This window comes from Emys orbicularis, chromosome 1, assembly GCF_028017835.1.
Source record: "Emys orbicularis isolate rEmyOrb1 chromosome 1, rEmyOrb1.hap1, whole genome shotgun sequence".
In the NCBI taxonomy this organism is placed as follows: domain Eukaryota; kingdom Metazoa; phylum Chordata; order Testudines; family Emydidae; genus Emys; species Emys orbicularis.
Genome location: NC_088683.1, coordinates 115886877 through 115909816, shown reverse-complemented (window position 1 = coordinate 115909816; position 22940 = coordinate 115886877). Strand labels below are relative to the sequence as shown.

Genomic DNA, 22940 nt, shown 5'->3' with positions numbered 1-22940 from the left:
AGGCTGCGAGGGGATCCCAGAGACACCTAAGGCATTGTGGTGACCAAGAATACAGTATTGCTGTCAGGGCTAGGGTGACTGGAAGGAGGAGTGATGGGGGAGATTGGGCAGCTGTGCTATGGGATGTGTATGAAAACTCTGGGCGGGGGGCTGCTGGAAGAGTCAAGTCTGGGATGTTAACCTTTCTCCCTCCTCCTGCACTGGCAGGAAGCGAGCCCTGGGGCTCACAGACGGTATTCACAATCTGGGCACTGTGCGCTGGGAGCTGGCTCTCTGCCTCCTGCTCGCCTGGGTCATCTGCTACTTCTGCATCCGGAAAGGAGTCAAGTCCACAGGCAAAGTAAGAGAAAAGTCTGTCCCCTTAGTCCCTAAACCTCCTCCTAGCTGCCATTATATCTCTTTCCCCCCCTTTTTAGCCTTTTCCATGATACAGAGAAGAAGAAGAAAGGAGGCAGGGAACACACAAGACATAGGGCCATACTCGGATTGGCATGGGTGGGTGCAACTGCATTGAGGTCACAGCTGCTTACGCTGGGTCTAAATTTAGTCCATTATGAGAAGAGCAAAGAAAGTCAGTCAATCAGAGGGGAGACAAGAGAAAGATCCACATCTTTCACAAATCCACATATTTTGATGGGCAAAAATAGTTTGATCAAATTTTTTCCAACCATATCTACTGTGAGAGACTAAAAAAAGCTCAATCTATTTATCTTAACAAAGAGAATGTATTTACATGGGCAGAATATTTCTGACAGTAGATGGCTCCTTAATCTAGCAAAGTCATAACAAGAGCCTACGGTTGGCCGCTGAAGTTTGACCAATTTAGACTAGAAATAAGGTGCAAATGTTTAACAGTGAGACTAATTAACCATTGGAGCAATTTACCTAGGAATGTGGTGGATTCTCCATTATTCCAAATCTTTAAATGAAGCCTAGATGTTTTTCTACAATAAATGTTCTAGCTCAGTCAGATGTTATGGGCTTACTGCAGAAATTGCTGTGTGAAATTGTATGGCCGGTGCTACGCATAATGGTCCTCTCTGCCTTAAAATCTACTAATCTGATGGGATGCTATCAAGTCATTTAACTGTTCTGCTCTGTTTCTTACCACCTGAAAAAGTTGTGCTTTGACATATTATGAACAAGCAGTAGAGAGATCACAGAATCTCTTAAGAAGTACATACCTTGGTTTAATATTTGCAGTGGTGTAAGATTATTTTCAGAGATCATCTACAGACGTTTGTAGTCAACAGGAAGTCAACTCTTGACTGAAAGTTATTTTTTAATAGTCAATACTTAAAGGCCCGGTACCAGATCCTAGAGCTGGGAGAATAATTCATATGAAAAGTCTGAATGAGTAGTTTTTTAAAACCAGTTCACTTTAGCCACATTTGTGTTCCTTTTGTGTTTACTTTCCTCATACTTCGAATAAATCTGGTTTACTAGCATAAATGTTCACAAAATGTGAATTTCAGAGACAAACTTCAGTGTCAGCAGTGCTTGTGTGCTCCTCCAATCAGGGAACAGAAACAGTACCATCTGACTTATTTGACCAATCACAGTCAATAACACAGTTTGACGTTTGAATATTTACGATTGATCCATAGTGTGAACAAAAATTCAAAAGGATATTATTTGAATGAATCTGAATAATGAATACCTTTAGGGAAATTGCAGCTTGCTCACTGATATTCAATTCCAGAAGCAGAAAAATGGGCTTGACGAATGATTCATTCTGCTCAAACCGTTCCCTAAACCAATGCCTTTCATTTCCCACACAAAAGAGAGGATAGGAGGGCTTTACAAAACTGTGGTCAAGGCTTTCAAAAATACGTCAAGATTTGGGGGGCTCTCAGATTCAAGTTGAGATGCCTTAAAGAGTCTGAATTTTTCAGTGTGGTGAACAATCACTCTTGGGAAATCAGACCTCTGCCGGGTGTCTCAAATTGCTGCCTTGTCCCCCTCAAATTCACTGCTCACTTTTGGAAATCTTGGCCATGAATAGAAACATTTTCATGACCTTTAATTAGAATTCAGTGAAAGCAGAGGCTTTGGGGATTTAAAGACTCAGGTGTTGTTAATAATAGAGTTAGGGGATTTGCTTTGGATGTATAATCTATAGGGTGACAACATCCCCTTTTTATCCTTCTCTCTGCTTCCAGGTTGTTTACTTCACTGCCACATTTCCCTACTTGATGCTTTTTGTCTTGCTGATTCGAGGGGTCACCCTGCCTGGTGCTGCTGAGGGGATCATGTTCTACCTGAAGCCAGACATTTCCAGGCTTGCAGACCCACAGGTGAGTGAATACAGCCTGATACTGTGAGGTGTGGAGAGACTCCAACAAAGTGGTGATGGGAAAAGCAGGGGTTCAGCACCTCACAGGATCAGGCCTTAATTGACTGCTATCTAGATCAGGTTGGACTTCCCTCCCCTAAGAGACCGACAAAATATTGAGGCCTCTTTAAAAGGGTTGATGGGGGAATCTCAGCCCAGCACAAATATAGCCTTTTTGTCAGGATATTTTAAACAAATGGATGTGTTAGGTCATTGCCGTTTAGGGGCTTGGCAAATGCAGAAGCATCTATGAAATATTCAGTGTATGACAGATGGTTTTGTTGAGCCTTAAGTGAAATGATGTTGAACAAAAGAAGAAAAAAAACTCCCTCTTCACGCTCTCTGGCCCAGCTTGAGCTTTTCTTGGAAGAGGCTGGAGCTTCCTCGGGGAGACGAGCTTCCTAGTATAAGACAAACTGCAGTAGGTAACTATTGGAGCTACAACTGGTCAGTTTTTATAAACAGGAGCCCCTTTATTCTGAGATTCGGCATTTCTGGCATTTGCTGTGAAATCAGCACCTTCTTGCAGAATTGTGCTCCAGAATCTCGGCTTTAATTTAAAAAACATTGTTTCTAGCCCTTGTCCGTATGGGGGGAAAAAGCTTGAAACTGTGTAACTTGCATTCAGTGTTAGTTCCCTGAGTTTGCAGATCTCCAAACTATTGTTCCATGCATCCCAATGGGGTGTTAATTCTGAGACCTAATGGAGGGTATTTAAATGTTAATTATTTCACTGCTGATTATTGTAGCAGAAGCAATCAGCTAATGGGCTTTACCCACAATCTCAAACTGTCTCCCACATCTTCCCAGATGGCAAAAGGCCCAACTGCTCCCTACCCAGCTGCTAACACCTCCAGCTTTCAGATGCAGTTATGTCTTGTCAACACAAAAATCGGTGACATGTTGAAAACATGGAGACAGCTTAAGTTAAATGGAATTTTAATATGAAAATAAACAACACAGGGGTTGAGTGTTTTATTCGTGTTCAGTTAATTCATTAAAAACCTCCATTTTCTAATCTAAATGAAGTTGATATGGAATTTCTGGTCTGCCACATGGGAGAGCGGCAGGAGCCAAACACCTTGCTGCAGAATTTGGGTCCAGTTTGTTGTGGAGAAGGTTGGACCTTGATTATAATGGGGCGGGGGAGGGGGGGAAGTGCGGGAAGGTTCCTGGGTGAATCAGTAGGTCTGGATCCATGAGGGATCTCAGTTAATTCAAACAGCAGTGGCTGGCTGCGTGTATTTGAAGGCCTGCCAATTTGCAGCCACTTGGAAGCCTGCTGGGCACCGTTTAGGGGACAGCAAGGATACTGGACAAGGTGTTCCTTCCTGGCTGTTAACTTGCTATTAATATCCTTCCCTGGCTGTGTGGAAGATTCTGAGCACTGCAGCCCATCTTTGTGGCTCTGTACACTAGCATCACACGGTGTGAGAGAAAGTGCTATCAATGAAGTGGAGGAGGAGCCAGCAGCTGAAGGCTGAAATAACAACAAACTCTGCTGCTCTGGATGGGTGCCGGGATGAGTTAATGGTGGTGATGAGATACTATGAACCCAACATCTCCTGGCTGCTCCCGTTGTCCTGATCTTCTTCCACCCTCATGTGTAGGGAATACCGGGTGGTGTGGTGTCATATAAAGGTTTTATTGGCACTTGTTTGGGATGGCTTTGTGAGATACTCATGGTTTTTTCACTCCCAAGCAGCTACGTGATCTCCAACTTGTGCTGGTACAGTCTTTATACCATGCCACATCCCCATGCACCCTCTCTGTACATTCTCCGGGCCCTTTAGCTTAGAAAAAATGAATGGTGTTTGGGATTGATCTAGCCCCCTGAATCACTGTCTCGGGGGAACGATGATGACAGCCCTCTTGGAATATGCCCTCCATCAGGGTAGCTGGTGAAGGACAGATTATGCAACAGACACCCTAGGGCAGGGATAGTCAATTACTTTTTGTCAAGGTCCAAATTTCTTGGTCAAGGTATAGTCCAGGTCCAGAGTCCAGAGAAATATTTTCACACCTCCATAACAATAATGATGATAATAAGCAAATACAAAGATTTTGCGGTCCGTTCGAAAGTGTCTGGCAGTCCAGATTTGGCAGTCAATAGGCACGGTCTGCATATTGACTGCCCCTGTCTGAGGGCTTAAAAATCACTCTACCTTCCCCACTCAAATCCATTCTTCCTTGGATTATTTGAGAGAAGCCATTGGGGTCCAGAAGGAAAATCCTCCCTTTTCATGGTGGAATCTTCACTCCAGTCCCCAAAGCTGGGACAATCAATCCAGAGACACGTCACACCCTGTATGGATTCTTCCCTTCTCTGCCTGATGTGGATTTCTCTATGTCTGACAGATTGCTTCCCGAAGTGTGTGTACCCTGACAGGACTTTACCATCTATTTCCTTAGCCATGGCTGGAAATCACTGTCCTTTTCTGTTCTAGGTGTGGATGGATGCAGGCACTCAGATCATCTTCTCTTATGCTATCTGCCAGGGGTGCCTGACAGCCTTGGGCAGCTACAACAAGTACAATAACAACTGTTACAGGTAGGAGCAGCCTGTGCCTCTCTCTCCCTCTCACATCCAGCTGAGGGCCGTGTGGGCAGCCGAGCAGAATGTAGTTGGAGCTGTGGCACTCACTGCTTCGAAATCATGCGTGGGGCCCATGCCATTTCGTCCTATGCTCTTGTCAGCTCTTACAAGCTAAGCAGGGCTCAGCGACTGGGTAGGAGACTACCCAGGAAAACCCAGGGGCTACAAGAAATGCCTTTGGTGGCTCTGCCGGTGGCACTCTTCCATCTGGGCAGGGAGAGGGGGCACGAGACTCCTGAAGATGCCATTGTTGAGTTGATATGAGTATTGTAAAATGTTATCTGATATGGAAATAAGATTTAGTAATGCATGTGGCCAAATTCAGTTCAGTTACCTGGGTCTGATCTCGGGGGAATTACACCAGATTCACAGTGGTCTAAAGAAGAAGAGAATCTGCCCCACGGCATCAAATGCCTTATTAAAATCCCAGCCCCTTTAGTGCGCCCTGTGTGTGTTTTAATTCGATCAGAAAGAGCAACAGAAAGGTTTGTCTGGCATGACAGGTTCTTTTTCATCCAGTGCTTTTTGCTTCCAGTTCCCTTTTCCTCTCAGGACTGATCCCCAGCCCATTCAAGTCAATGGGAGTCTTTCTATTGGTTTCAGAGGGCTTTGGATCAGGTCCCTTGTTATTTAAGGATCCTTTTTCTCTCAATATTTGTTCCATTGCTCTACCCTCATATGGTGATTCCTGTTGCCCCTTGTTATGCCAAGTCCCTAGTGCCTTCACTGGGGCATCCTGCTTACAATATATGGCTGTAGCCCTCCGTCATTTTTATTGCCAAGTATAATCATGTAGTTCTTGTAGTGCCATGGGTCAAGGCTGTAGGCTGCCAAGTTCTGGGCTGCTGGCCTCTGGAGGCTGCTGGCCTCTGGAAGAGTCTCAGGCTAGTGTTAGTGTAAGCAAGTGCATGGATTCATGTCCCATTCAAAAAGTTGATCACAAAAGCAATTGCCCAAAGTGGTAAATTTGCAGAGGAAAACAATGCCGTCTCTCTCTCTCTCTCTTTGGTTCTTCCCCAACAGGGACTGCTTCATACTATGTTTCCTGAATAGTGCCACCAGCTTTGTGGCCGGCTTTGCTATCTTCTCTGTGCTGGGCTTCATGGCACAAGAACAGGGCGTGCCCATTTCAGAAGTGGCCGAGTCAGGTAGGTGCTTTCTAAATGTGACAGGGCCAAAAGGAAAACTTAAAACATGGGTGGACTTTTTAGGAATTGACACCTTTGAATATGAAGCCAACCCATGAGGTTAGCAGTGCTGCTACCTTGAACCAAGGTACATCCTCTGTAATTGCTAGTGTCCCCAGTCCAGTTGCCCAGAACAGCCTCTGCCTATTCTGCGGAGTCAGAGGCCCTGTCATCCAGAACCACTGCTTTATTCTCTGCTATCCTGATGCACTTAGTGCCACTGTCCAGAAGCAGAGCTGCATTCCCTGTTGTTTTGAAATCCCTGATTCTTCTTTCCAAAACCAGCCTCTCAGCCCATGTCAGCAGTTATTATCCCGTGTGTCAGTGACCATTGCACGATACATTCTGGGGAAGTGAGGTCTTGGCAGGCTAAGTTTTTTAAACAGCACATCAAACTGGTCTCTGTGTTGCTGGGTCGTGTTATTGGGGAAACCTCATCCTTACTCAGCTATCTGATTGGCAGGTCCGGGCCTAGCATTCATTGCGTATCCAAAGGCTGTAATGATGATGCCTTTGTCTCAGCTCTGGTCCTGCCTATTCTTCCTTATGCTGATCTTCCTGGGACTGGACAGCCAGGTATAGTAAATAACCCTCCTCTTTCCCTCTAACTCCAAGGTGTCTGTCACATGTTTGAGAGCCTCATGTAGATCATAACTCGTGGTTGGGAAATGGTGATGTGTCTCTCAGCCACCTGGAACACCTGTCACACATCCATGTTACTACTTCAGAATGATAATACTTAGAGCTGGCCAGTACATCCCAGCAGTCAGCTGGTGTTAGGTGTTACTCCTTAACAGTGATCTGCAGCACCTGTACCTTCCAGCATAAGTCTCTGACAATCCAGTGACAACCAGCAGCCACACTTCTTTGTCCTTCCCGCCAAGTCTGCCCTTAGGGGCTAGCAGTCATCCCTCATGAACCAGGCACTTTACTACACATTTTGTGTCAATCTCCTCTAAGTCCACTAGGACTCCCTTTGTATTGTGACAAGCCCCATCTGTAACTGTAGTTTAATGGCAGCTCCCACTGTACTACGAGTGTTCTTGATTCCAGGTGTGACTTGTGACCTGCAGTACCCTCACTGTCTCCTGCCTCCAGAGTAGCTGCTTCCTGGCAGTAACTTCTTTTATACCACAGTGGTTCCTTGTGACACACAATTTATTTCTTGATAATCCTTTGTGGTGAGGTGCAATTCCCTTATGTCTCCATGTTCCGTGTGTCATTTCTGTTGTACCTGAACATCCTCCCTACTCCAGGTGGAAGGCTTGGGATAATCTCACTCAGTTCCAGATGTGGTTCCAGTCACTCCTCCAGGGTGCTCAATTCCTGATGTTGCACCAGTGGTAACTCCACTTCCTTTGGGACTCAGATGCAGGTATACCTCCCTGTTTCCAAGCCGTTCATGCTTTAGGTGTAGGAAAAAGGAGAGAGGCTACCTGAGTGGAAGAATGGAATAGGGAAAGAGGATAGGTAGGGAAAGAGAGACATTAGGTTCTTGGTTTCTTGACATGAATTCTTCTGCAGTTCGTCTCTGTTGAGAGCGTGGTGACGGCCATTGTCGACATGTACCCAAAAGTTCTCCAGAAGAAAGGGCACCGGGAGCTGCTGATCCTGGCCGTTGCAGTCATATGCTACCTACTTAGCCTGATGCTAGTCACTGAGGTAAGAAGGGAAGTATATGGTGGGGGAGCGGGATATGGATTTGTTTGGAGCAGTATTATCTGCAGCAAGTTTGTATTTCACACTGTTAGTTATTCTCTCTCTCTTTAGTTTACTTTATTAGCTGGTGCATATCAGAACCAGTAGTTCTTCTTTCTTATATAGTGCCAGTTGAGATGTTGTCGTACTGTATAGCTGAGCCTTCCTCTGGGATATGTCTCAGAGATAACCTAGCACAAGGGTCAGCAACCTTTCAGAAGTGGTGTGCCGAGTCTTTATGTATTCACTCTAATTTAAGGTTTCACGTGCCAGTAATACAATTTAATGTTTTTAGAAGGTCTCTTTCTATAACTCTATAATATATAACTAAACTATTGCTGTATGTAAAGTAAATAAGGTTTTTAAAATGTTTAAGAAGCTTCATTTAAAATTAAATTAAAATGCAGAGCCCCCCAGACCAGTGGCCAGGACCCGGGCAGTGTGAGTGCCACTGAAAATCAGCTCGATTGCTGCCTTTGGCACACGTGCCATAGGTTGCCTACCCCTGAACAGAGCACCAGGGAAGGGCCACCTGAAAGGAACTTTATATCCAAACTCCAGTCCTGATGGCTCTCAGGTCAAAAGTAGAGGAGCTACACGTGAGATGTGAATGCTGCCACTCTTTGCCATGGTGGAGGCCTTCCAAGGAAAGGCACAGTTGGCTGGCTGTCATGGAAAACATGACTGGGGGTATGAAGGCTGTTGATAGCAGGTCCTAGACTAAGTTAGAGCAGTGGCTCTCAACTTTTCCAGACTACTGTACCATTTTCAGGAATCTGATTTGTTTTGTGTACCCCCAAGTTTCACCTCACTTAAAAACTACTTGCTTACAAAATCAGACATAAAAATACACAAGTGTCGCAGCACGCTGTTACTGAAAAATGGCTTGCGTTCTTATTTTTTAACATACAATTATAAAATAAATCAATTGGAATATAAATATTGTACTTAAATTTCAGTGTATAGTATATAGAGCACTATAAACAAGTCATTGTATGTATGAAATTTTAGTTTGTACTGACTTCACTAGTGCATTTTATGTAGCCTGTTGTAAAACTAGGCAAATATCTAGATGAGTTGATGTACCCCCCTGGAAAACCTCGGCGTATCCCCAGAGGTACGTGTACCCCTGGTTGAGAACCACTGATTTAGAGGAAAGAAGTCCTTGATAGCTGCTCCCCACACTCTGGAGACGGCAGGATCTTGCTATCTGATACAACCCTTAACCTCTCTTAGATGGCATTCCTGCAGTCATCTGAAAATTCAGAGGTCCTTGCTGAGATTTTACTGGGGAGAATTCCCGCAGAAGGCAATAGGAGTTTAGCCTGAGTAAGGACTGGGTGAAAACTGCATCAGGACTTCAGGACCTATCTAACTTCCCTGGGGCTTTTACACATTGCCCATCACTGCGGGATAATCTAAACACTGCACAAAGCCGGCTCAGTGTTTGGTGGGATTAATAGGAAAGCTTTTCTTCTGTCTCAGTGGCCATTCAAAGGGTTGAATAATTTTCCAATGTATCTACTCCAGTTTTTTCTTTTCTTGGAGGTGCTATTTTCTTGTCAAGACAAGTTGTGAGAACACAAGAGAGAGTCAGATTGTACAAATAGTTTTCCTGAGAGTAGAACAAATGCTCAGTCCATTGTCATTGCACAATAGAGAGCCAAAGGCCGTTGCTTCCATAGGGCTTCCAACTATGCTTGGGATCCTTGCAACATGTAGAGATGGGCTTGAACTAGAAACCCGGCATCTAAACATACTGAACTTCAGGGTAGTTCACACCTAGATCTAAACTTTACGGATTATGCCCAAAGCTCAACATAGCCAAGGACCACATTCAGAAACAGTGCGATAAACTTGCCAGGGAGAATGGTCTATAGCAGCGTTTAAAAAAACCCCAAATCCCTGTTCTCTGTGGACAGTGAAATCATGCTATGAAATGATTGTGAAACATCATCCTGGCCCCATGCCTGACCATCATTTTAGTGCCTGGTGGTACCTAGTATAATGTCCTAGTGTGGACAGGCCTAGAGAGAGATCCTTCCTCCAACACCCCTTTGCTCTGTGTGCAGTTCCCCTGTCCCTCAGCCTTGTTTTGTATTTGTTCAAATTCCATTTTCTCTTGCACATACCCTTCTGCTGAGCCCTCCACGTCTCCCCTTTCTCTGCTTGACACAGGGTGGAATGTACATCTTCCAGCTGTTTGATTATTATGCTGCCAGCGGTACGTGCCTACTGTTCCTGGCCATTTTTGAAGTCATCTGTGTTGGCTGGGTATATGGTAAGTGGAACACAAGGACCCAGGCTGCTATGGGAGGGATGGGAATAGCCATGTCAGCCCCATGGAAAAGCAGGAATGCCTCGTGCTTCCCATTTAATCTGTTCACCCATGGGATTCCTCAGTCCCCACACACTTAGTGTAGGAATGATTCTTATCTCTGCTTTGAAAGGGATTTTCCCAGGAAGAGAAGTGAATTCAGTCTTCCTGCTCATTCAGGCATAGGTTCTGTCTCCCACGCACTGTGCTGTTCTGCCAGTGGACCTCTAGCCCTTTCTGGCTGACACAGACTATGCTCATTTAGAGCAGAAGAGGATTCTCCACGTAGGAGTGGCACTGGCTGCCGTTTTATGGCTGACCTGTCATGCAATCTCCCTCTGTCTTTCTGTTAATTTAATCCTGACAATTTATTTAATCTGAAATTCCATATACATACACACTGTGAATTAGCACGCATAAAACTCATTTGCATAGTGTCTGGCCACAGTTACAAATGAAATTAAAGGTCTGATCTAGCGCCCAGTGAAATCAATAGAAAACTCCCAATGACTTGAAGAGGAACAAGGTTGGACACCAAAAGCTTGTGCCTGCTCCCTCTGTGTGTGCATGTGTCTGTGTGAGAGAGATTTATACAAATGCAAAAACCAGAGCATGGATTCATTGCAGGACCACCCAAAATGCTGCCTTAGGGCATCACTTCACCTTCTATCTGCTCTGGTTATCTAAAACAGTCCTCATGGTTTCAATCTCAGCTCTGATGCAGCAAGAGGACTGTATGTGAGCTCTCTTCTGGAACAGTTAATCCCAGTGTGTACGTGTTGTTTGGAGAATGCTCCCTGCAGCATGTTATTGGGGCATCAGCCTTCAAATCCAGAGCTCTGAAAACTTATCAACTTATTCTACGCTCGGTTTTCAGAGCTGGGAAAAAATTACATTAGTGCTTCCCCTTTGGCAAATGCCATCAGTGGGTTTGACTCAGCCTGGTCTGTTTACAGGACTAAAGCTGTGGACCTGAAATCTCAAATCCTTGTAACAATGCCTTGCTGACAGGCAGGAGGAAGCTACTTACTGGTGGATGGCATCATAATCCCTGGCAATAGGGAAGCTTGGAATGTGTGTTTGTGTTAGCGCCACTGCTGTAATACTTTGCAATGTAAGCCAGAGAATCGGTGCTGCTGACCCATAGCCAGGGGAAAACCCATTAACTGGCATTAGTCACTTTTTTTAAACCAACTCCCCCATTTTTTCCCGCTACTGACTCCATTTGAACACTCTTAGAAATGAAGCCAGCAAGTGCAAATTAGAGTAAAGCCATTACAATCACAACATGTATTGTCCTGACCTGACCTATGAGGAAATGTTAAAAAAACAAAACAAAACTGGGCATGTTTAGTCTTAAGAAAAGAAGACGAGGCAGGGGTGGGGTGGGGCTGAGAACAGTCTTCAGATATATTAAGGGCTGTTCTAAAGAAGTTGGGGATCAATTGTTCTCCAGGTCCACTAAAGGTCGGACAAGATGTAATTGGCTTACTGTAAAATAAGGGAGATTTAGGTTAGATATGAGGAAAAACTTTCTAACTATAAATAGTAGTTAAGCACTGGAACAGGCTTCCAAGGGAGGTTGAGGAATCCCCATCACTGTAGGTTTTTAAGAACAGGTTAGACAAACACCTGTCAGGGATGGTCTAGGTTCATTTGGTCCTGCCTCTGAGCAGGGGCTGGACTCGATGCCCTCTTGAGGTCCTTTCCCGCCCCACATATCTATGATTCTGTGAATACGCAGCATGCTAACACTCAGCAGGATAGTGGCTCCCAACAGGGCTGGCTTTCTTCTTCGTTCCCAGCTGCTATGTCCCATTACAGACTGCTAAGAGTGCCCTGACTTCATTGCTAGTAAGTCTTTTCTACATGAGCAATCGGTGAGGTTGTCACCAGGGTGTTATATGATCACAGTTGGGAAGGGATGTGGCCTGTGCAATTGTGAACGGGGAGGCGTGATGCTCAGGAGGCCGTCTGTCTGTAAATGTGGTCCATGCCCTGGCAGTGTTTGAGAAGCCCTGCAATAGGGGGAATGAAATCTCATTGCCATAGAATGAATGGAATCCTCCCCCCTAGAATTTAAACACAGCCCGGGTTTTCTTCCACAAGATCGCCTGGGGAGCTTCACCTTTAGGATGCATCCCTCAAACAGACCTTCTCCTGGTGGAGATACAGAGTCACACAGGGATTGGGCCCCAGGATCTGTTCCCTTTTTAGTAAGAGGGAGGGAGGAGAGTAGCTCCCTTTATGGGACTCTCACTAATTTCTGTAATGTGTGTCCAGCTACGACAGCTCTGGGCTCCTTCCTGCATATAAAGATTGACAAAGAACAAGGGATCCCCCTCACCACCCTCATGGAGCATTACTCCTCTGGCTAACTGCATGGGTTATCCCTTTCTCTGGAGCACTAGCACTGACCATCAGATACCGGACATAATGATCCACCTGGTCTGAGCAATTAAGTCAGATATGATTCTAAGAGGTGCTGACTGCCTGCAGCTCTCACTAAAGTCAAGGAGGGATGTGGGTGCTCAGCACGGCTCAATATTAGACCCCAGGCCTGGAAATGTCTGATCTCTAAGCGGCAACACTCGAGTTATAACTTGAGTGAAACTTTGCAATGAAGATAAGCCCATAATCAGTTCCTGCAGGAATTAAGCTCTTTTGGAGGGTGGGTGTGGACATGGCCGGCTCTAGGTTTTTTGCCGCCCCAAGCAAAAAAATTTTGGCTGCCCCCCATCCCAGCACTGGGCTCCTCGCCGCACCCCCCTGCCCCCCCAGCCCTGGGCTCTTCTCTACCACCCGCACCCCCCTGCCGCCCCAGCCCTGGGCTCTCACCCCCCCAACCGCACCCCCCTGCCGCCCCAGCCCTGGGCTCTCCCCCACAAACACACACCCACCCTGCTGCCCCAGCTCTGGGTTCCCCCTACCCCCCACCATTGCCCCCACACACACCTCCTGCCGCCCCAGCCCTGGGCTCACCCCCCCCCCCCACCTGCACCCTCCTTCCGCCACAGCCCTGGGTCACTGGTAACTCGCTCCCAGGGCAGGTCATTCAGCAGGAATTTTAGATGTGCACAGAACACAGACAGGATTGGTTCCCATATGGTTACAGAACTGCAGTAAAGTGGAACAATTTTCAGCTTGTGTGATTGGAGGATATCTGGATGCATATTATAAGACTGTCCTACATAAATGAGGAAAAGTTGAGGTGCCTTTATTATTCTTTTGTTCCACTCTTTCTTTCTATGGGGAATTTGCCAATGCAATATCACTGTCTTCCTTTTAAACAAACAAACAAACAAAAAGGGCAATGGCTGTTGAAAATAGCAATTCCAGTCCTAATACCCACTGGGAAGCATTTCTTGCTCAATTTTATCCTACTTTTTCTACAGCAAGTTACAGTGGATCAGTATATTTGATTTGGGAGAAATGAAGTAACAGCTGCCCAAACTGAGCTTGAGCACTCCTGAATTTTGAGGTGTTCAAATCTGGAAGGCAGGTGCTGGGGGGGAGGGGAGGGGGGCCTGTGGCTCCGCAGGGGAGCACGGCAGCATGTATGCAGTAGCGTGTCTGGCGCTGCGTGAAGCCAGACAAGCTGGTCTGAGTGGCACGGTAAGGGGGCTGGGGGGTTGGAGAAGGGGTAGGGGGTTCCGGGGGGGGGGCAGTCAAGGGACAGGGAGCAGTTGGATAGGCATGGGAGTCCCAGGGGTTTGTCAGGGGACAGGCAGGGGGTGGGGTCCTAGGGGGGAAGTTGGGGGGGTCTCAGGAGGGGGCAGTTGGGGACAAGGACCATTGGGGCTTAGATAGGGGGTGGGGTCCCGGAAGGGGGCAATCAGGGGACAAGGACCAGTGGGGCTTAGCTAGGGGGTGGGGTCCTGGGGGGCAGTTAGGGGCAGGGGTCCCAGGTGGGGGTGATCAGGGGACAGGGAGCAAGGGGGTTGGATGGGTTGGGGTTTCTGTGGGGGGCAGTCGGAGGGAGTGGATGGAGGCAGGGTGGGGCTACCCTCCCTCCCCGTGGAGTGTCCTATTTTTTGAATGTTAAAATATGGAATCCCTACTCACAGTGCAGCTCTCCATTCATAGCAGGCTGCAGCATGAGGTTTCAGCTTCCTCACTCCCTCCCTTGGGGCAGTGAGCCTTTATATGCCCCAGTTCATTACATTTAAAACATCGCCCTGCTAAGGTATCACCGGGGCGATGTTGGTTGATGGAGACTGGTGTGGTGGGGTGAGAAGGCGTCTGGGGTTTCCCTTGGGATGTGGGTGGGGCCTTGGGTTGTCCCCGGTGGTAAGGTTTTGTTTCGGCTTGCCCCTTCTGGTATTCGCTCCAACTGCTACTAGTTTTTTTCTTTTCTGCCACCTCCACCCATTTGGCTCCAATCTCCCCCGCCTCGGTTACAGTTTTGGGCTTCCCATCTAGGATGTACCTTTCTATTTCCTCAGGAACACCCTCTAAAAACTGCTCCATTTTTACTAGGGAAACCAGATCTTCCAGAGATTTAACATTTGCTCCTGATACCCAGGCATCACAATTTTTGTCAATCTGGTAGGCATGCTGGGTAAACGACACGTCTGGTTTCCACCTTAGGGCTCTGAACCGCCGACGGGCATGCTCGGGTGTTAGCCCCATTCTGAGTCTGGCCTTGTTTTTAAAAAGTTCATAACTGTTCATGTGTTCCTTAGGCATTTCAACCGCCACCTCTGTTAAGGGTCCACTGAGCTGCGGCCTCAGCTCTACCATGTACTGGTCTGGAGTGATGCTGTATCCAAGGCAGGCCCTTTCAAAATTTTCTAAGAAGGCCTCAGTATCATCGCCTGCCTTGTAGGTGGGGAATTTTCTGGGATGGGAAGTGGTACCTGGAGAGGAGTTGCTAGGATGGGCTGGTGCATCCTGCCTAGCCCTTGCTACTTCCAGTTCATGCTTCCTTTCTTTTTCTCTCTCCTCCATCTCTTTTTCTCTCGCCTCCTCTTTGGCTTTTTCCAGCTTCATCTCTCTCTTGTGGGCCTCCTCTTTGGCTTTCTCTTCTCTTTCTTTCTGCTCTGTCTCGAGTTTTTTTAATTGAAGCAGTCTCTGATGTTTTCTTTCATTTTCTTCTGCTTCTAGTTTGGCCAGTTCTATTTTGTTAGCTACTTCTTTGGTAGTCATTTTCCTGTTTTCTTGTGCTGGGTCACACCCCTCTGCAGTTGACTGAAACTGGGATGCACTTAGCTCAGGCTGCTGCTGAGTGCTGCTGAGTTAACAGAGACTTTCTAACTAGCTACTCCCGAGGATGTAAAAAGAAAAAAGAAAAAAAACAATTCAGCTTGTAAATTCCTATTTCACCAATTCCCTGGTGAATACAGATCCAACTCCCTTGGATCTAAAAACAAGGAAAAATCAATCAGGTTCTTAAAAAGAAGGCTTTTAATTAAAGAAAAAGGTAAAAATCATCTCTGTAAAATCAGGATGGAAAATAACTTTACAGGGTAATCAAACTTAAAGAGCTCAGAGGCCCCCCTCTAGTCTCAGGTTCAAAGTACAGCAAACAAAGATAAACACTCTAGTAAAAGGTAAATTTACAAGTTGAGAAAACAAAGTAAAACTAAGACGCCTTGCCTGGCTTTTTACTTACAAGTTTGAAATATGAGAGACTTGTTTAGAAAGATGGGGAGAACCTGGATTGATGTCTGGTCCCTCTCAGTCCCAAGAGCGAACGACCCCTTAAACAAAGAGCACAAACAAAAGCCTTTCCCCCCCCCAAGATTTGAAAGTATCTTGTCCCCTTATTGGTCCTTTGGGTCAGGTGTCAGCCAGGTTACCCGAGCTTCTTAACCCTTTACAGGTAAAAGGATTTTGGAGTCTCTGGCCAGGAGGGATTTTATAGTACTGTACACAGGAGAACTGTGTTGGTAGTGGCCAGGGGAATGCTGGGAAATGTAGTTCTTTCCCTGCTCCAGGGCTGGCTCTATAGGCAGGGAGCTAACCAAGGAACTACAGCTCCCAGGGCCCCCTGTTGGCTCTCAGCTCCCATGCTGGATCCCTGCCGCCCCTGCAAATGGGCTGCCCCAAGCACATGCTTGCTTTGCTGGTGCCTAGAGCCGCCCCTGGGTGTGGAGGAGAAGAGGTTTCTAGCTCCTATGATTGTGGAGAGAACCTTCCAAAGGGAAGCTGAGGCAGCGCAGTCAGACTGAGTTTGGAGAGAGAGGAGCCATTGTTTCTCTGTTGTGACTGCAGCCGGGATACCTTACACTGCTCCTTTGGCAAGCAGTGTAGCCAGCCACTGGAGGATTCCACCTGCATAGGAGAACCTCAGGAGGGGATAGTGGCTGTAGTGACTTTATGCCAACCCCTCTCCCCGTAGTCTGTGCAGGAGATAAGGCCGGAGGAAGGGAGCATAGCCCCAGTGACCCCTGGCTGCCATAACACCCCCTTGGGACCATTAGCAGTTAGAGTCTAGTAGAGAATCCACCAGACTTATCTAATTTATGCCAGGAACAGGCCCTGTGTTTACACAGTCTAGGATTGAGGAGCTACAGGGGGCAGTTCTGTGCCCTAGCCCCAGCTGCACCAAGCCCATCGAGAGGCGTGAGAGTTCTTCCCGCCTCCCTGGGGTGCTGTGTTTCAGAAGCTCTGCTGTCATTGTGATTGTAAACTCTCAGGGCAGGGACTCGGTGTCTTCCCGTGTGTTTGTGCAACGCCCAGCAGAATGGGGCCCTGATCGTGATTGGGTGCTACAGCAGTGTAATTAACAGATAAGAATGAATAACACTTTTTTTTGGCCCTCCTCCCATCTTCAGCGTGGATTCCTGGACAACTAATCTTTGCCATTGCCTCTTCTCTTTCATAACATGATCCCTGACTGGTGCTCTTTCCTTCCCCTCTCATGCCTCCACTCACTCTTCTGCTTTCCTTTCCCTTCTGCAGCTTCAGCCTGCTGAACAGGTACTTGTGCTTTCCCTGCCATCCAATGGGTGGGTTGCTTAGAGGGCTCTGCTGCCTCTTTGCCAGACTGCCATATTTTAGCTTCTCTCTGGTTATGCTTTGCAAACTCATGTCTTCAATGTCTCCTCATCAGTCTCCCTCTATTTTGGGAAAGGTGAAGGCCTCTGGGGATTTTATCCTGGTCTAAATATTGCCACATAAGGTTTGCATTGGAGACTGCCAGTGTCTTTCCATTTGTTCACCTCCAATGAATTCTCTTTGCCCGTGCCTTGTGCTGGTTCCCAGTTCTCCCACCTCATGACACAGCTCACTCTTGCCCATGACTATAGCATTTTCATGGTCAGTAAACTGTCCCTTGGTTTCTTCCCACTCACACATGCACCGTCTCTCTGCTTCATTCTTCATCACTTTCCTTAGAGCCCATGTTTTTGTTCCATGGAAGGTTAAGTGTCAACCTGATCTTTTCAAATAGAGAGGCCTCTTACTCTTCGTGATGTTGTTCAGGATGGACAAGAAGCTGCTGGGGAATCTGGAGTCTTCTCCTCAGCTCTGCCTTCTGCTTTGGAATAACAGGGACTGGTTATCTGAGGCAAGCATCCACTTTAGCAGCTTTCCCGTCCACTACGATCTATTCTTGTTCTACATTTGCATGTGACATTTCAGAGCTATGTCTCTGCCTACTGTGCAGATTGCTTATAATTTAATCTGCAGACTCCCAAGTCCCGGTAGCTCACACTTCTACTCCCCCGCTCCCCTCTATCCCATCCTGAACTGAAATGACTTTTTGAGCCACTTTTGAAATGAGCCAACACCATGGCTGATGAATTCCAGTGTAGACAAGTGCAAAGAAATGCATGTTGGGAGGAATAATTTAAAATACACACCTGCACTGATGGCTTCTGAATTTGTTTCATCCTCTCAGAAAAGAGATCCAGGCATCACTATGGTCATGCCAGTGAAGATGTCCGCTCAGTGTGTGGTGCTAGTTGAAGATGTGATTGAGGCTGCATTAAGAAAAGAGAGAATAAAACAGACAACACGGCTGTTCAGTGGATAGTTCAGAGAACAGAGAGTCTGAAGAACTTGGGCCAGATCCTCAACTGGAGCTATGCTAGTGTGCACCAGCTAAGGATTTGGGCCGTGTTTTCCATTCTGGGCTTTCCTATTGCTTAGCTGGGCAGATCTTGGACAAGTTATTTGGCTTCTCTGTGCCTCAGCTTGCTCCTCGGTAGAATAGGGACAATAATATCTACTTTTGTAAAGTGCTTTGAGATCCTCAAATGAAAGGTTCTATAGGACTGCAAATGATGATTATGCTACTCTATGAATGGGTTGTATAGTTGAATTCTGCTTTCGGCTTTGGTGAGTTCATCTCAAATTAGAGAAAGAAGGGCAATCAAACTGAGGCTAGGTCTACACTGGGGGGGGGGTGAAATTGATTTAAGATACACAAATTCAGCTATGCGAATAGCGTAGCTGAATTCGACGTATCCGAGCCGACTTACCCCGCTGTGAGGACGGTGGCAAATCGACCGCCGCGGGTCCCCCGTCGACGGCGCTTACTCCTACCTGGGCTGGTGGAGTACGCGCGTCGACTGGGGGATCGATTGTCGCGTCCCAACGAGACGCGATAATTCGATCCCCGAGAGATCGATTTCTATCCGCCGATCCGGGCGGGTAGTGAAGACAAGCCCTGAGGATGGTAGTTATTGTATGAGCAATTGCACCTTTTTATCTTTTCTCATAATAAAGAACAAGGGGAGACAGAGAGCAACAAATTTAAAATGGATTGAAGGAAATCTTTTTTTCCCTAATGCACCATATAATTAACCTGAGGAACTCACCATTGCTGGATAGTCTTGAGAAAACCAAAATTTAATAACTTCAAAAATAGATTAGACACATTTGAACTTGAACAGCATCTGCGGTTCTTACAGGCTAGAGAAAACATTATAAGGGCTCTGCATCCTGATGCTTCAGGGCATAAACAGATCACCAGCTGGGTTCAGAAAGAAACTTCCCCTCTGGATATAGGTTTGCAAAAGTAGGGGAACTGTCAATGGGGTTTTTATGTCTTCTAAAACATCCAACACTGGTCACTTGCAGAGGAGATATTAGGGTTCATGGACTACTGCTTTGTTCCAGTCTGGCAACTCTTAGGATGCGCAGGATAAAAGCAGACACCTCTGTTCCTTCCAGCGAAGATCGCTTTGGGGAGATCTTTAGGGCATTCCCTCCCGTAATGCATATAATCCTTCTTCAGCCTGATTACTTTGTCATTTGCTTGTGAAAGATAGATCATGCAAACCTCGTGTTCAAGGGCACTCCGAATCCATTCATGTCAGGTCCCACCGTGTTCCACTACATCATCCACTGCTTGCAATGGGTGCGCTGGAACTACAGAAAAAGGTGTTTATCTGGAATACATTTGGAAAAGGAAACATTAACGATACTACTAAATATAATTAGTAGAATATGGATTCCTGTGCAGAGATGTCTTCTGTGTTCTCCTTGCTATCGTTTGATATATTTGCTTTTGAAAAAGAGCTCTTTCTCCAGTCATCCACGATTTCCCTTCCACTTGATCCTGTAGAGAAATCCAGGATGAATGTTTTTCTTCACACAATGCACAGCATGTGGAATTCTTTGCCAGAAGATGTTGTGAGGGCTAAGACTATAACAGGGTTCAAAAAAGAACTAGATCAATTCATGGAGGATAGGTCCATCAATGACTATTAGCCAGGATGTGCAGGGATTGTGTCCCTAGCCTCTGTTTGCCAGAAGCTGGGAATGGGTGACGGGATGGATCCAGTTGATGATTACCTGTTCTGTTCGTTCCCTCTGGGTCACATGGCATTGGTCACTGTCAGAAGACAGGATACTGGACTAGATGGACCTTTGGTCTGACCCAGTATGGCTGTTCTTATGTTATGTTCATGATACTCTATTGACTTCAGCAGATTTACACCAGGGATGAATTTGCCCAGGCTGTATTTAACATCACAATGTGTTCCTGTGGAAAGATTGTGCAATGTCACACAGACTATTCCATGGTCCTCTTTGAACCTGGAAAGTGATATCAGTAAAGCTGGTCCAAAAAACGCTTTTCCCCCCGTATGGAAAATTTCAACTTTTCAGGAGAAAAAAGAAACCCACCACACTGAATATTTGTGGCCAAAATCAGAAATTCAGAAATGCTGCCTCCGTGACTCATGGGAGTTTTCTGGTGCCTCATGTCCAAATTCCTCTAGGGGTGGAGAGTGGGCTCCCTGGCCAGACTATCTATCCCTTGATATGCCCCAATCTCCTGTCTTTACTGAGCCACTGCAGTGTATCATGGGAATCACATGGATGTGGTGCATCATGGAAGATGTAATACAGCTGGGGAACCCAGCCACAGAGAATGATGGCATGAGCCATCCACTTCAACTCCCATTAAGCACCATGTCAACATTTGCAAATAGATTTCTTTTTTTATTTCAGCAAAAAGTTTTCAGATTTTAAACAAAAAAGGTCAAAATTTTCTATGGAAAGTTGACACTTCATGGAAAATTTTGCTTTGTCAAAAACCCAATTTGCCTTAAAAACATTTTGAGGGAAAATATTGGACCAGCCCTAGAAACCAGCTAGGACAATTAAGCTGAAAGCCCCAGATGTATCCATCTGGTTACTAGGGCAGAATATTCTTCAGAGAGCCCCATCACCCACAGCCACACAGTTAATCTAACAGAATTGTCTCTTGTTGACCTACGGGGCACATTACAAAGCCTGTGTATACCCACAGGTTTATTCTGCGGGGGCAGGGGTTCAGCTAGGTTAGGGAGTTCTTTTAGGCCCAAATTGTTAAGAGTCGGTGCCTAAAGTGAGACACCTAGCCATTGGGGTCATTTCAGAAAAATTCAGGTGGGCAAAATTTGCTTTCCTGATGACCACATCCCAAGGGGGGGTGGGGGTGGGAGAAGGGGAGGGCAAAAAGTGGAAGACCTAATGGAGCATGGGTGAGGGTGAAAACCAAGGTCTAGCAAGGGACAACTGCCCCTCTTGCCCCATAGGTGCAGGGGCGTTATTTGCTATCTCCATATTTAGGCATCTAAATAAGTGGCCTGAATTCCAGAAATTCTGAACACCTGGAGGACCAAATAAACCCCTGCTGTATGGAATTAGAGCTTCCATTTTAGTAAAGCATAACTAAACCTGGACTTGGCATGAGTAATTTCTGAAGAACAAAATTTCTCACCCCCTTTACCTCTCTCTTTCTCTGTCCTTTCCTCTGGTGGTCAAGGTGCAGACCGTTTCTATGACAACATCGAGGACATGATTGGTTATCGGCCATGGCCGCTGATTAAGATGTGCTGGCAGGTTGTCACCCCTGGTGTTTGCCTGGTAGGTACAAACTATGGTGAGGCAAGTTTGTACAGGGATCCTAGAATCTGAGTGAAGAAGAGAATTTGAGGGTGCACTATTGTTTCATAGAATTGCCGTGGAGGAACAGTAGCTTCTCCGTAGTTGAAGCTGGAATCAATTTCCATTGTAAAGCCTTGTCTTAGGTCTGGAAATTTCATTTAGCCTGAAAATTGGCGTATTTATTCTGCAGGCAAAGGAGAATGTATCTGCAAAGCCTGAAGGGAACTGATCAAATCATTTTTGAATTTCAGCTCATTAAAGAATTACCTTGCTCTGAAATGTTCTCTTCTGTCTACATTTCTATGACTCCCGGTAGTTGAGTATGGGCCTAATCCTGCTCCCATGAACGTCATGACATTTGTTTGCCATTGACCTCAATGGGATCAGGATCAGGCACTATGGCCAAAATCTTCAACAGCTTGGATAGGCACAAATAGCTTTTGGAGCTGCCACCTGAGGGCTCCAATGGGAGTTGAAAACAATCAGGGAGTTTTCAGAGCTGCTGCTTGGTCATGCATGAGTTGCTGAGAGCTCAGTGGTTTGAGTGCTCTATAGGGCTGGGTGCTGGCTGAGAGATCATCTTTCAACGAGTATTTTCAGAGAGGGCCTTGGGTGCCCCAGGGCTGTTCTCAGAGCTCAAAAGTCAGTCCTGTCAGAGGCATGACTAAGCCAAGAGTCACCAGAGAAGGTACCCAAACTGCAGCCCCTGATTGCCTGCTCCAGAGTTTCTGCACCCTGACTACAGAGAGCTTACAAATAAGGACCTTCCTCCTACACATACATTGGAGAGAGAGGGAATTTCCTGGAGGTTTAGAGGATCCATGTTGGAGAGGGCAAGGCGAGGTAAGGATTTGGATAGGGGCTGGAAAGGTGGCTGATAGGAGGTAGAAGAGCACAAAGACTCACATCCCAAAGGTTCAGGAGAGGGGAGGGGTTGGTGAATGGAAAACAGCACAGGGGGGAGGGAAAATTCCAAAAACCAAAAAAAATGTTTCAAAACTCAGTTAAGGCTGGTAAGTAACAGCAGTGTACATACCCATGACATTATTTCCAACTCCCAAACACTTACAAACAAAGATATAACTAGGTAAGGAGACCACAAATCTTCTACTGCTTATACATCCCTTGTCAGGAACCATCTCTCACCACCTGTTTCTGACTCACCATGTACCCATCTGCTATTCTGACTTTTATGTTCTTCATTCCTCAGGTGACTTTCCTATTTTCAGTGATCAAGTACACCCCCCTCAAATACAACAACTGGTACGTGTACCCTCCGTGGGGCTACGCTCTGGGCTGGTTGATGGCTCTCTCTTCCATGATGTGCATTCCACTCTACGTCATTTTCATCCTGCTGAAAACCAGGGGATCACTAAAGAAGGTAAAAGAAGGTCCAGAACTTCTAGGTCCCAGATTCAAATACAGCCCAGGTCATCAGTGACTGAAGACTGTGTGAGTGCTTCCCATTGGCTTGTGTGA

General features: G+C 46.3%; 1 protein-coding gene across 1 annotated transcript in view; it reads left to right on the top strand.

Annotated features, from left to right (window-relative positions):
- The window catches only part of LOC135895239 (sodium- and chloride-dependent betaine transporter-like), a 53756-nt gene that overhangs the window by 9129 nt on the left and 21687 nt on the right, over positions 1 to 22940 (top strand). The window contains exons 5-13 of the mRNA XM_065423316.1: positions 208 to 340; positions 2163 to 2297; positions 4783 to 4886; positions 5955 to 6079; positions 6582 to 6694; positions 7643 to 7780; positions 9995 to 10097; positions 21340 to 21440; positions 22672 to 22842. Coding sequence (XP_065279388.1) covers positions 208 to 340; positions 2163 to 2297; positions 4783 to 4886; positions 5955 to 6079; positions 6582 to 6694; positions 7643 to 7780; positions 9995 to 10097; positions 21340 to 21440; positions 22672 to 22842 — 1123 coding nt within the window. The remainder of the gene's footprint in view (positions 1 to 207; positions 341 to 2162; positions 2298 to 4782; positions 4887 to 5954; positions 6080 to 6581; positions 6695 to 7642; positions 7781 to 9994; positions 10098 to 21339; positions 21441 to 22671; positions 22843 to 22940) is intronic.